Source organism: Mastomys coucha, unplaced genomic scaffold (genome assembly GCF_008632895.1).
Source record: "Mastomys coucha isolate ucsf_1 unplaced genomic scaffold, UCSF_Mcou_1 pScaffold11, whole genome shotgun sequence".
Lineage (NCBI taxonomy): Eukaryota > Metazoa > Chordata > Mammalia > Rodentia > Muridae > Mastomys > Mastomys coucha.
In genome coordinates, this window is record NW_022196893.1 from 34872435 (window position 1) to 34886642 (window position 14208).

General features: G+C 39.0%; 1 protein-coding gene and 1 pseudogene across 1 annotated transcript; both read right to left on the reverse strand.

The window, feature by feature from the left end:
• Nucleotides 1–4082: 4082 nt before the first annotated feature.
• Nucleotides 4083–4470, reverse strand: LOC116081028 (annotated as a pseudogene).
• Nucleotides 4471–4993: 523 nt separating this feature from the next.
• LOC116080891 (gametocyte-specific factor 1-like) lies at nt 4994–11371 on the reverse strand. Its single transcript, XM_031357559.1, has 7 exons — nt 11185–11371; nt 9530–9627; nt 9196–9316; nt 8938–9039; nt 7179–7245; nt 5648–5715; nt 4994–5146 (listed from the first exon to the last, which is right to left on the reverse strand). Exons 2-7 carry the CDS (start codon nt 9620–9622, stop codon nt 5133–5135), a joined length of 465 nt encoding a protein of 154 aa, XP_031213419.1. The 5' UTR covers nt 9623–9627; nt 11185–11371; the 3' UTR covers nt 4994–5132.
• Nucleotides 11372–14208: the final 2837 nt, after the last annotated feature.

The window sequence follows — 14208 nt, forward strand, 5'->3', positions numbered from 1 at the left end:
TTTTTGGTTTCTGGCTTGAATTTTATTGAGTCCTTGTTCTGTCATCCAATTATAATTTCTGATTAATATTTAAGCATAAAGTTAAACATTAAAAAGTATTCTGTAGATATAGTTGCAAAATCTGTCAAAATTAGGGCATATGGGGCTGGGGAGACAGCTATGTGAGTAAGGTGCTTTTTCTCAAGTGTGAAAACCTGAGTTCATATCCTTAGCACTCATGTAGAAACCTTATGTGGTGATAAATCTAAGCCCCCCCACCCCACATCTGTGTGTGTAACACCTAAGATTTGCTAAGCAAATTTCAGGTAATAACACATTGTTATTAACTATAGCTGCATGCTTTATAATTAGATCTTTAGAACTAACATTGTCTAGCTATATACTCAATATATAGGCTTCAACCAATATCTACTTAATATACAGGCTTCAATCAATATCTACTTACTTCTCCACACTCTATAGACCAGGCTGGCCTTGAACTCACAGAGATCTGCCTGCCTCTGCCTCCCAAGTGCTGGGATTAAAAATGTGCACCACCACTGCCTGGCTCTCCAAACTTTTCTCAGTGTCTCAGAATAGATTTTACCTCATTTGAGAATGTGGGTTACTTTACTAGTGTTGCAATGTCTGTAAGAAATCATCTACTCTGTAAATGAATGTGAGGCAAGAAGAGACTACAATACTTGAAGCTTTTTCTCTCCTTATTTTATTTTGCAGCTGCTTGGGAAGCCTGTATAGAGTATAGATAGACAACAGGGAAGATGATGTGGGACCAGTGGTGTATGTTTCATAAGACATGAGGAATGTACTCCTTCCCCATTTATATTGTGAATGAAAAGTGACAAGCTGATAACCTTACTTCAGGCAAGAAACTTTGTAATTAGAAAGTCTTGTTATTAGTCCATTGATATAACTTGCCTTGGTAGGAGTTTTTGAAAAAGAGAAACCAGTCACCAAGAATTTTGAAAGACTGATTTATTATGATAGAAATAGCCCAGAGTACTGAGTCTCTCGCTCTCTCTTATTTATTTATTTATCTATTTATTTATTTATTTATACCTCATCATGTCTATAAAGGCTCTTCACATTCAGCAGCTTTAACTATGGGCTCAGGATCATGCCTGTCTTAAAATATTCCATGGGATAATGATAATAAAGAAGAAGCAAAGCTATATAAATATGTGTATTATTTGTTATGGGGGCATATAGGAATAGCTACAACATTTGGATCTGGGAAGTATTTGAAGTAATCACATCTATTTATTTATTTATTTATTTTTGAATCATTTCTCTGTGTGGTCTTGGCTGTCCTGGAACTTGCTATGTAGACTAGGTTGGCTTAGACCTCAGATATCCAATAACCTCTATTTCCTGAGTACTGGGATTAAAGTTGTGTGTTCTCATTCCCAGCTTGAGGTAACTATGTTAAAACTGCAGTTGGGCTGGAGAGATGGTTCAGTGGAGAAAAACATTTGTTGTTCTTGCAGAGAGCCTTTGTATGGCTTCCACATAGCAGCTCACAACAGCCTATAACTTTGTAACCTTGACATTCTCTTCTGACTTCTGTAGGCAGCAGACTTGCACATGCAGGCAAAATACTCATACACATAAAATCAGTAAATCTAAAGAGGAATTTAAAATTTATTTCTTTTTTCCCCTCAGAGTAAATACTCCTGACCTCCATAAGTTTGTCTGGACTTTACTAAAGCTTGACAAAATGTTATATTAGAGGCTAACAAATAGCCCAGCAATGCTGTCCTGTTCCTTTAATACCATTATGAGGGAGGTAGAGGCAGGCAGATCTCTGAGTTTGTAGCTCTGAATGTCTTGGAACTCATTACATAGACCAGGGTGGCCTTGAATTTACATCCACCTGCCTATTAGGGGATGATTCCACATAGGAAAATATAATAAAGGTCTAAGATGATAATATTTGGCCATATTCCTAGGGAACGTTCTTTTGTCTTACAGCCATTAAAAAGTCAAAGTGTATTTTAAGAACCTGAATGTGGAGCCAGGTATGATGGGAGATGCCTATAATTCTAGCACTTGAAAGGTGAGACAGGAAGATTAGGAATTGAAGGTCATTCTCAGTTATATAGTGAATTTAAGGCTAGCCTAAGCTACATGAGATCCCATGTAGCTGTCTTTTGCTGCTTTGTAGGTCCTTTCTTCCACCCTTCTCTATCCCTTTTCTTCCATCCTTTCAACCCCCTAACACTAGAGAGGAGAAAAAAAGAATAGAGGGGAAAGGAAAGAGATCCCTGAATAAAGTCAGGGGTCAGAAAGGGGGCAATGTTATCATTAAACTACTTCCTGCTGATTGGAGCAGCAAGTTCCTTGGGGCAAGTTTGATCTCTGTCAGGATATCTAATTTCTTCTTGTTGTTTCTTCTTTGTGCATGACTACTTAACAAACTTTGACTAATAACCAACCAACAAACCACCACCAACTCATCTCACCTCCTGGTGCCCTAGCATTTATATACTTCCTGAAAAGTCTCCAGAATTCCAAATGTTACACAAATGTTGCAAAACCTATCTGCCACTGGCAAAATCACACCTCTACTAGAGTACAAGGCACATCAGAATCAGCAGCGCAGATAATCCAAAGGAGCCCCATATCCCACACCTGGGATGAAAACAAAAACATTTTTACAATTTTTTGTTTTTCAAAGAAACCGAAACTACAAAATTGTACTATAATCCTGTGCATGTGTCTGTGACATGTGCGTGTATACATATTCATGCATATATGCACATGTGTGTAGGGATGGATGTGTACATGTGTAGATGCATGTGAAGACCAGAGATTAATGTCATGTGTCTTTATTATTCTCTACTTATTTTTTTAACTTTCAGGTTGCATTTATTTATTTAGTGTATGTTTTTGTATGGTTGTGTATGGCACAGCATGTAGATGGATATTAGAGAAGCACTTGCACTTTCAGGAGTGTTTATCATGTTCTAGGAATTGGCAGCAAGCACCTTTACCCACTGAACCATCTTGTTGGCTCCTTTTATTCAAAAGCAAACATTTGTTGTGTGTTACATGCATGCTACAGTTTGTTCTTTCCTATGTAGGTTCCAGGGATGGAACTTAGGTTGTCAGGCTTGGTAGCAAGAGCCCTTGCTAGTCACATCACCGTATTTTTTGACAATGTCTCTCATTAAACTTGGAATTTACTGACTTGGCAAGATTAGCTGGCTAGTGAGATCCAGGAATCTTGTCTCCAGTGCTAGGATTACAGGTGTATACAACTATGCCTGGCTTTTTATGTGGTTACTGATGATGTGAACTCAGACCTTTATAGTGTGTAGAAAGTACTTTATAAAGCACTGAATGATATGCCAGTCTTCATCCAGACCCTGTTTTAAGAAACCCAAAACTACAACACATTGAAATATGCAATGCCTCAGTGAGGAAATGAAAGCAAACAGTACAGCTGGGAATGTCTGTAGTCCCAAGTCCTTAGTTGGAAGTGAGGGGGCTCACTTCAGTTCAGGAGTTCAAGATCAGCTTAGGTAACAAAACAAACAAGGTGATAAACACTTGTAACTCTGGTACTCAGGAAGCTAAGGAAGGAGAATTTTGAGTTTGATGCTAGCTGGGACTATGTATTGAGAAACTCAAAAACAAACAAAAATGCTTGTATTACATAAATTTAAGTGAGAACATCAGTAGGTCTTCTTTGTGCAATGTATGTAGTAGAAACAAAGTTCAGTTTCCTTTTGTTTCTGCCATAATTAGAGATAAAAAGGTTATTTGAAAAGACTAGTAAGTTTGTGTAGGGATGAACCTCAAAAAGGCAATAGTTTTTTTGACTATGATAATATATTTATAATTGTAAGCCTAACAAACTAACTCTAACAAATTGTAACTCAAAAAACTAGAAAAACAAAACTAAAAAACCCCACTTTTTTTTTCAGGACACCGGCTTTAATGTTTGTTTATAAATATGAAGCAGATATGTAAGGTCTTAGAGGGACAGCAGAAAAGAAGTGACACAAATCTCATTTTTTATACATTCCCCTCCTCCAGGTTGGTCTATAGGGTCAGATCTCTAAAGCTGGGGCATGGAATCAGCTTTCATTCTCATAAGGGAACAGTTCTTTAAACATGCACAGCCCAGAGTGTCCAGGATGGTTCTTCTTCCTCTCTTTAAATGCTGTGGACGAGAAAGGCGCCCACTTTGTTAGGAACTCTACATTTATGTCCCGGGAGACCCAACTCTCTTCAGCCTCCTCTGAGACATAAAGGATGGTGCAGAACTTCTCCCAAAAGGGGTTTTCTGAGGCTGGGGCTGGGGTCCTTCCTTGGCATGTGCCTCTAAGTAGGCCATCAAGTCTGCAGCTGCCTTGGACATCTTTATCCTGTCGATGTTGGCTTCCATCTTCAGCTGCTCTACCAGCTTCCTGGCTTGTGCTATGCTGGCGGTGTTGTTGCGGGCCATTGGAGAGTTGGATGGGGTCTTCAGATACTGATCAATGTTCAAGGCCTGAGGCTCCCTGGCAGATCTGACTTGCTTGGCTCCAGAGGCTTGGTTAGAGAGAGAGCCAAAACCCCACTTCTTAGTGCCATTATTTTAAAATGTAAATTCAATAAAGAGATACAGCTTAAAAGAAGTTGATGCTGTTTACCAACCTGGATTACAGAGTGATCCTGCCTCAATAGAAAGTAAGGTGTAATTTGATGGGAGCAAATTGAGGTGACAGAGTTAGGAAAGTAGATTTAGAGTTATGTTCTAAACTCAGCTTGTCATAAAAACTGTACCATTTAAAAGCTAGGAAGATTTGTATAGCAGATTGAAGAAGAATGATTGGAGGGCCACACAATAAGTGACAGTGAGTGAGGAAATACTTGGGGAATAATCTATGGAATAAATTCACAACTCACAGAATGATGGTAATTCCCCTTCTAATAATAGAAATAGGCAAATAAGTTCCATAGTCTTCAGGTGACACACAAGAATGTGAATAAGAAATCAAGTAAGTTAGTCAAAGGAAAATATTCTTTATTTAAATAAAAACATGTTAAGATGACAATCACAAATTTATTAAAAGTTGAGATTTTCTTAAGGTTTAAAAATGACTTCTATTTTTCTGTGGACATTTTAATTGGCAATGTCTCCATCAGTTTTTCTGACCTGTGGAGAGAAAAAAAGACTGAAGTAGTATCATTTTCACAGCTTGAGATGTGCCAGTAGCATTTAAAGACAGCCTTTTCCTCAGTCTGATCAGAAGTTCCCAGGGCTTTCCCTATATCCTACTGTGGTCAAGGAGGAGCAGAATAACTCTTCCCTCTGGGCACTGAACCAGGATCATTTGCATATGAGGCAATGGTGTTATCACTAAACTTAATCCCCAGACCAATGTTTTAATATTTTAATTAATTATTATCATTTTTGAGTCAGGATCTTATTCTGTAATCCTGACTGTACTGGAACTCACTATGTAGACCAGGCTGTATTTGAATTCACAGAGATCTGCCTGCCTCTGCCTTCTGAGTTTGGGGATTAAAAATGTGTACCACCATTCTCCATAGCTTTAATAAATATATATTTAGAAGAGAGGTTTGTCTAAGAGTCTTTTCAAGTTTAGATCACAATGCTAAAAGTTTGATGTTAACCCAACAAAGGTTACTTTACCTCTTCTCCAAGACTTGAAGCTGTTAGGATGCTTATCAGCCATAGCCTCTTGTAGGTCTCTTGAGTCACTATAGAGAGAACCACAAGAAAGTTAATAGGGAGGCAGGAATGGGGAATCTGTTGATATATCCAGTTCCAGGCAGTCAGAATTATATTATCCAACATAATTTATATTAATTACTAAGGGTTATAGTAGGAATCATTTGATTTCTGTCTTTTGTTTCATATGGTTTCTCTATGCTTTTCATTCTCATGTGGCAGGTGACTCCATCAGCAGCTCCTATAACCTTTGTGTGTGCTCTCTAAGCTTGTTTGGCTAGGGATCCTGAGCTGTTTGTATAGATGGTCTCCTTAAGTCTGAGAAGTTAGTCTTACAGAATCATGACCATTGTATATACAAGGCCTTGACAGAATACAGTCCTGAGTGAAGTGTTGAGAAGGATATTACCCAGAGCCATATACATTGTATGTGTGTATGTGTGTATGCCTGTGTGCTAGAGGTCAGTGTTGAATGTTTCTTCAATTGTTTTCCACTTTATTTTAAAAAATATAAAATTTTTATGTATATTGGTATTTTATCTGCATATATGTCTGTGCACCACATGTGTGTCTCATGCCCACGGAGGCAGGAAGATGATGTTGGATTGCTGGAACTGGAGTTACAGGTGGGCTTTGATCTGTTGTGGGGACTGGAAATCAAACCTGGGTCCTCTGGAATAGCAGCAAGTAATCTTAATTCCTAAGCCATTCTCTAGCCTATTTTAAAGTGTGTGTGTGTGAGTAGGTCAGTAGACAATTTATGGGAGTAGTTCAATCACCATCTGGGTCTTGGGGATTGAACTCAGGGTGCCAGCCTTGGCAACAAGTACCTTTTAACCCTCTGGAACATCTCACCGGACTTCCACATGATGATGATGATGATGATGGTGGTGGTGGTGGTGGTGGTGGTGGTGATGATGATGATGATGGTGATGATGATGGTGGTGATGGTGGTGGTGATATGAGGTCTCCTACTGAACCTGGAGCTTGCTGATTTGGTTAGACTACTTGGCCATGTTCTAGGGAACCTCCTTTCTCAGTCCCTGCTTTCTTAGTGCTGTTTTTATAGGTACATACCACCATACTTTACTGTTTTTTGTTGGCCTGGGATCTGAATTCAGGTCCTCATGTTTGTGCAGCAAGCATTTACCAGATGAGCTACACCACATGATTATAAATCTTTAAGTTAGTGACTGAAGCTCATGTATTTTGAGCCTATGGCCTAATGGCCATCTTCCCTTTAAAAATCTAACTTTAGGAATGGTGAGGTGACTGGGTGAGCAAAAGTACATACATACTGCTAAGCCTTACAACCTGAGTTTGAAACCCAGAATCCATGGAATGGAAGGAGAAACTGGTGACAGTAGGATGTCCTCTGACCTGCCCATATGTCCTGGCAACACTAAGCAAGCAAGCAAGCAAGCAAGCAAACATTTTAAAAAGTCAAACTTATTAACTTTAATGATGGTGATGAGCATATAGTTTATCTTACCTCTCACAAACTAGCATCTTTGGAGCAAAAGTCTCAAGAACAAATGAAGGAAAATGATGCATATGATCTAGAAAGTAAAGAAAGAAGAAACACAATGCCTGAGCATTTTCAGATTGTTGCAGAGAAGGCTAGCTAGTAGCAGAGCCTTTCTTTAGTTTTCCTGTATAGCTGTTGCTGGGAAGAAGTTGCTCTGCCAGGGACCACATGTTTACCTCCTTACATTTAGGTATGAATATACAACTGTTTTACCAGGGGAATATGAATCAGGTACCTTTCCAGTCTCCTTTCGTGTGATCTTTGGAAGATACAAGCTTGTATCCTCATGTTGTCATTTGCAAGATACAAGCTTGTATCCTCATGTTGTTATTCGCCACAGAGTCTGTCTTAGGGTCTTTATTACTGTGGCAATGAACAAAAGCAACTTGGGGAGGAAAGGGTTTATTTTGCTTACACTTCCAGGTAACAGCTGACCCACCAGTGAGGGAAGTGAAGACAGGATCCTGGAGACAGGAGCTAAGGAGGTGGCTTGCTGGCTTGCTCAGCCTGGTTTCTTAGGACACAGGGGTGGAACCACCCGCAACAGGCTGGAGCCTCCAACATCAATCACTAATTAAGAAAAAGACCTACAGGCTTACCTACACCCTGATCTTGTAGAGGCATTTTCTCAATTGAGGTTCTCTTCTCTTTCATTACTCTAGCTTGTGTCAAGTTGACATAAAACTAGTCAGTGCAATACTTATACTGACACTTAAAATTATACCATTAACATTAACATAATTTAGAGCTTATATTATGGGAAGAAGTATTGCCCTAACATGTATATTTAATTATTTTTATTGTTTTGCAGTGCTGGAGTTAGAACCTAAGACCCTGTTCATGCTAGGCAAGTGTTACAACCCTTTCCTATATTTAATATTAAGTTTAATTATGAGGCAGACTTCTATAGATGAGCATTTTGAAACTGTGTTTAAGAAATAACTTCATTCAGACTGAAAGCTGGTGATGTCTTTTTATTTATTTTGTTTTTTTAAATTAATTAATTATTTTATTATTTTTTTTAAATTAATTTATTTTTGAGACAGGGTTTCCTCTATGTGATCTTGGTTGTCCTGGAGCTTTCTGTGTAGATCAGGCTGGCCTTGACTCAGAGAGATCCTCCTGCCTCTGCCTCCTGAGTGCCGAGATTACAGGTAAGTTACAATGTCTGGCAAGACTGGAAGATTTTAGCTAGATTACTTTTTTTTTTTTAAAAGGAAAAATAGTTATTGAATATACTTTTGTTTAAGGAATAATTGCTTATTGAGTACATTAGAAAAGAGCAGAGAGGCTGGGCAGTAACAAAAATACCCCTGTAGCACAAGAATGTGGGTACATGGATGTGCAAGTGGGGTGCCTCAAGTTGGCGGATGTGCTTGTTTGGTTATAGCCAGTTTTTGGTAGTTTCCTAGCAGGTAATTTGTACTATGTGAATAAGGACCTATGTGTTGAGTCTGAATTTTCAGTTGCACAATCTTTACCATGTAAATCAGGATGATTTTGCCTCTGGCTGATCAAGGTTCCATCTTGGTCAAAGGCTGTTAGACTATTGTTTTTAACTGGGCCATCCCTCTAGAGACAGGTGACATTCTTAGACTTAGTGATTTGTAGTGAATGGTTTTTGTGAGACGAGCATAAGTATTTTACTCAGGCTGTGTTTACTATCTGCTAGTTCTAAAGCACACTTCTGCTCACAGTTCTGTTCCATTTCACCCTTGCTCACCCACGTTCCAGACATCAGGGTCAGGAAACTGATTCCCAGCACTGGAGAAGTTTTCATTTTCTTCAAAAGTTGGGTGAGTAATCTTTTGAAGATTAAGTGGCTCTGAAACAAAGTAGAAAAGAAGTTCTTGAAGTAGAATATAAAATCAAATTTTTATCTACTCTGTTTGACTAAGGCTTCGAAAGCACCCTGAGATGTGGGGATGTTGGAAGCCACAGAATTTGGTCATATCTACCTGTTCTCAAGTGAAAAGCTTACCATCATCCACTGCAGTCCTGTTGATACAGTTGGCCTCATGTTCCTTGAGCCTTTTGATTGGGACCACATGACAAGCATTATATTTGCAGTTAGCCATCTTTTTAGCTATCTTTGGATTTTTCTAGAAGGAATAATTCTTGTTAGGTTTTTTTCCTGTGTTCCATCCCCCACTCATAACTGAAAATTTCTGAAGAGATATTATATCTCAACTTTAAGAACGATTCGTTTCTAGCTATGATCAGAAACAAAAAGCAAAACCAAAGAATTATTTTTTTTTATATTCTGAAAAAATTTCCTTCTCTTGTAATTTACAGTTATTATTGGGGAAACTTACCTTTTTGCATGATGCCAGATGGTACTGTAACCTGCTGGCAGGTATCCTGTGGTTTGGATCATAGGGACAGAGTTCTATGGATTCCAACTCCATTAGTCCTAAAAGTCAGGAATCATAGGTTATAAAAGGAAAGATTACCACTTAAGATCAGTTTTGACATAGGCCTATCTGTTCTTAAAAGCAATGTGGTATTAGGGCTGGAGAGAGATGGTTCAGCAATTTAGATTGGTTTCTGCTCAGTCTTGAAGCCTGGAGTTCAGATCCCAGCACCCACATTGGATGACTGACAAATGCTGGTAATACCCACTCCTAGGGATCCCACACCTTCTTCTTACCATTAGGGATACCCACTCTCAAGTGTTCAGTGTTCGTGAGGACACACATACCACTCACACAGACATATTTGAATAACAAAAACAATAGCTTAGCTGGTTAGACCATAGGGGAAAGTCTCTGTTCTTTATTTTGGGAAGCCAAAATTTAAGATTATACATACTTGTAGGTTGCTTTAAACAGAGTGCTTACTTCTCAAATAGAATATTAACGGGCAAGAATTCCTGGAAAAATCACAGACCTGGATATGATTAAATTCTACACTTGTGCACTAGAGAAAGCAAGGCTTGGGAAGCTGCTTCCTTTAGGGTCCACCGCTCTACTTCATCTCCAATTTTTCTAAAACTGAGCTACTAATTGTTAGATAAGTCAGCATAACCACTGAGAAGGAATCAGAAGAACCACAATATAATTTTTGAGTCTAGGCTACTTAACATTACCTAAGAAAACTAGCCTGAAATCTCTAAACTTGTGGATATCAACACATGAAGACTCCTAAAAGTGAGCTGAAAATAAACCATCTCAAAGTTGCTGCATTTTACTGCCAATAGGAAGCACGCTCTCCCCCATGGCTAGCTGTCTTTAGCTATCCAAGCAGACATTCATTTCAAGGACTTCCAAGTTTCCAAGCAACAGATATCGCTGAGATTTCTGCAAAGCAGTAATGTATAGTTTGGTGGTGGTGGTGTTTGTGTGTCAGAAAAGATCAAGTACAAGTGGTATAAGTGATAGGGTTAGAATAGTGCCCTAGAACAGCCCATTTCAATTTGGCTGAGCATGGAGTTAGACTGTTAAATATTAGATTTTCCCAGGGCATTTTGGTGATTAAATCTAGAGATTTAGACTGAGGTAGCTTTTGGGAACACTAGCCATGGTGATTCTTTATGTTTTCACTGTATATTAATGAATATACTAGAACCATGGATACTTATAAGGAAGTGAATTGACTTTCTGACAAATTAAAGCTTGTAAAACCTGCTGTTATAAATGATTATCTTTAGATTAAAAAACAATAATGGAAAAGGTGTTTTAATATCTGTATGTAGTCTTCAGAAAACCTGTTATTTCAGCCAATGGCCTAGGAAAGCATGAATTTGGGCCATACTTATAAGTCTGATCTTAATAAGCTAAATAAACAAATCAAATAAACAAAAAACTATTGTTGGGGGCTACACAGTGACAACAGGTAATATTGGTTTGTTCATTAATTAAAAACTACTTTTCCCAAGGAGGGAGGCCATGACTTGATAGAGGCCATTTACTGTTAGACTCCTCGAAGCCACTGTCATATTTAAACCTAGCATAAGGATTGTGAGATTTACCTTATTCTCAAAGTATTGTGTCAATGCAAGAAGTTTAAGAAGACAGAGAGCACAGCACCCTCCAGTTAACAAAGGGAATTAACTTGCTGTCCAAGCTTTCTGTTCAGTCCCTCTCCTCTCACCATGGGTTCTATGTTTCTCAGAAGTTTGGAAAGTTTTGATGTCATAGTAAAGTCTTAGAGAAGTGATTCTCAGTCTGGTTGCATGTGGGAATCACTAGGAAGTTTTAAAGTGACAGACCCTTTAGTTCTACTCCAGAACTACTGGGTCAGAATCTTAAGAATGCAGGCTGACTGAGTATGCCTTTAAGAGTTTCTCAGGAGATTCTGGTTGATGGTTACTAGGTTACTAGGTTACTAGTTACTGCCACTTTACTAGGCTTTGCTCTTGGATAATTAAATGTTTTTAGAATGGTTTTTCAAGTTCAGAGAAGGAGCTACAGTATCATCTTCTCAGTAAATCCCTAAAGACTACCAGTTGCCACAATAAGTCCTACCTTTCAGTCTGCTCATTTTCTTTATGGAGAGCTGTCTTAGGGTTTCTATTCCTGCACAAACATCATGAGCAAGAAGCGAGTTGGGGAGGAAAGGGTTTATTCAGCTTACTTCCACATTGCTGTTCATCACCAAAGGAAGTCAGGACTGGAACTCAAGCAGGTCAGGAAGCAGGAGCTGATGCAGAGGGCATGGAGTGATGTTCCTTACTGGCTTGCTCAGCCTGCTCTCTTATAGAACCCAAGATTTCCAGCCCAGAGATGGCACCACCCACAAGGGGTCCTAACTCCTTGATCACTAATTGAGAAGATGCCCCACAGCTGGATCTCATGGAGGCAGTTCCCCAATTGAAGCTTCCTTTTCTGTGATAACTCCAGCCTGTGTCAAGTTGGCACACAAAACCAGCCAGTACAGGAGCCAAATACAGAATTCCATAGAAAGTGATAGGACAATCTCACTACACATTCAAAAATCAAAATTTTAGGTTTTTTTTTTTTTTTTTGGTATACCATATCCAATATACCAGGCCTTGAGCTAAATAATAATAAATAATTTAATCACCTCCATACTTGTATAAGGAATTATCATCATTTAATAGATGAGGAAAACCAACTCATTGAGGGTAGCCTAAAGGTTTGCACATATTTCGGTAGTCTTATTAATATTGTTTGAGGTAACACATTTAGAACACTGAAAGATCTGATATGTAGCAAACAGCTAGGTTATCACTTCCCATAAACTGATTAATATAATGCAATAGTTTTATGAGATACAAATTACTATCAGTGTAGTCCCATTTAAAGGTACATAAACTGGATCAACTGGTAACTGGTAGAGTTAGGATGCAAATTCAAGGTTCTGAGTCCAGAACCTGGACTCTTAGACAATAAATCATAAGGCTCAGCTCATTGTACTGAACTAAATTAAGAATTTGACTCTGACTGGCATCAAAGTGTAGATTTTCCCCACACTAGCTGCCCCTGGTGTTGCCAGGCTTCAGCAATATTGCACTGAAGGTGAGGAGGGAATATAATATGAAATGGGCCTTCTTTCTCCTACCTCCACCCAGGATTTTAGGCTCATGTGAAAACTCCTGATATGGAAAAAATGGGATTATTAAACAGTAGAGAAAAAGCTGTGGGGAGGAAGTAGATACAGAGATGTCTCCGACTTACCACTTCCCTGGGATTTTTTTACTTTCTGCATTGAAAGAAACTTGAAGTTGAAAGTTTCTTTAGGTAGAGGGCTCAGGCTTAGTTGGTATATAAAATTTATTTCAGTGTTAAAATTTATTCAAACATCTAAGATTAAAAAATCATTATTGATTTTTCCTTGAGGAAGTTATGTCTGGTTTTTCTTACCAACCCCATGCTTCCCAAAATAAGATTCAGACTCAAAATATATTTACAGATACCTTGGCAATGTAGTTAGACTCTTTTCTAACTAGATCATAACTAAAATAACCCATTTATTTTAACCTACATTCTGCCACGTAGTTGGTTACCTGTGCTCAGGTACTATGCGTCTGTCTTCTTATATCTTCTTGGTTGGATCTTCCCGCACCTGGCTCTCTCCCAGATTCTTTATCCTCTCAGATGTCCCACCTTTTGTTTTCTGCCTAAGCCATAGGCTGTTGCCATTTTGATTGACAGTTGATGTATCAATATAGTCTCTCTACATTTTCTTGTTGATTAATCTGGCTCTTCATGGGGCTTAATATTTTTTTTATCAATTTACTTTTTTTATTAGATATTTTCTTTTTTTACATTTCAAATGTTATCCTCTTTCCTGGTTTCCCCTCTGAAAACCCTTTATCCTCTGCCCCCTCCCCCTGCTCATCAACCCACCCACTTATGCTTCCTGGCCCTGGAATTCCCCTACATTGGGGCATAGAGCCTTCACAGGACCAAGGGCCTCTCCTCCCACTGATGACCAACTAGGCCATCCTCTGCTACATATGCAGCTGGAGCCATGGGTCCCTCCATGTGTACTCTTTGGTTGGTGGTTTAGTCCCTGAGAGCTCTTGGGGTACTGGTTGGTTCATATTGTTGTTCCTCCTATGGGGCTGCAAACTCCTTCAGCTCCTTGGGTCCTTTCTCTAGTTCCTCCATTAGGGATTCTGTGCTCAGTCCAATAGTTGGCTGAGAGCATCCACCTCTGTATTTGTCAGGCACTGGTAGAGCCCCTCAGGAGACAGTTATATCAGGCTCCTGTCAGCAAGCTCTTGTTGGCATCCACAATAGTGTCTGGGTTTGATGACTGTATATGGGATGGATCCCCAGGTGGGGCAGTCTTTGGATGGCCTTTCCTTCAGTCTCTGTTCCACACTTTGTCTCTGTAACTCCTCCAATGGGTATTTTGTTCCCCTTTCTAAGAAGGATAGAAGTATCCACACTTTGGTATTCCTTCTTGAGCTTCATGTGGTCTGTGAATTGTATCTTAGGTATTCTGAGCTAATATCCACTTATCAGTGAGTGCATACCATGTGTGTTCTTTTGTGATTGGGTTAACTCACTCAGGATGATATTTT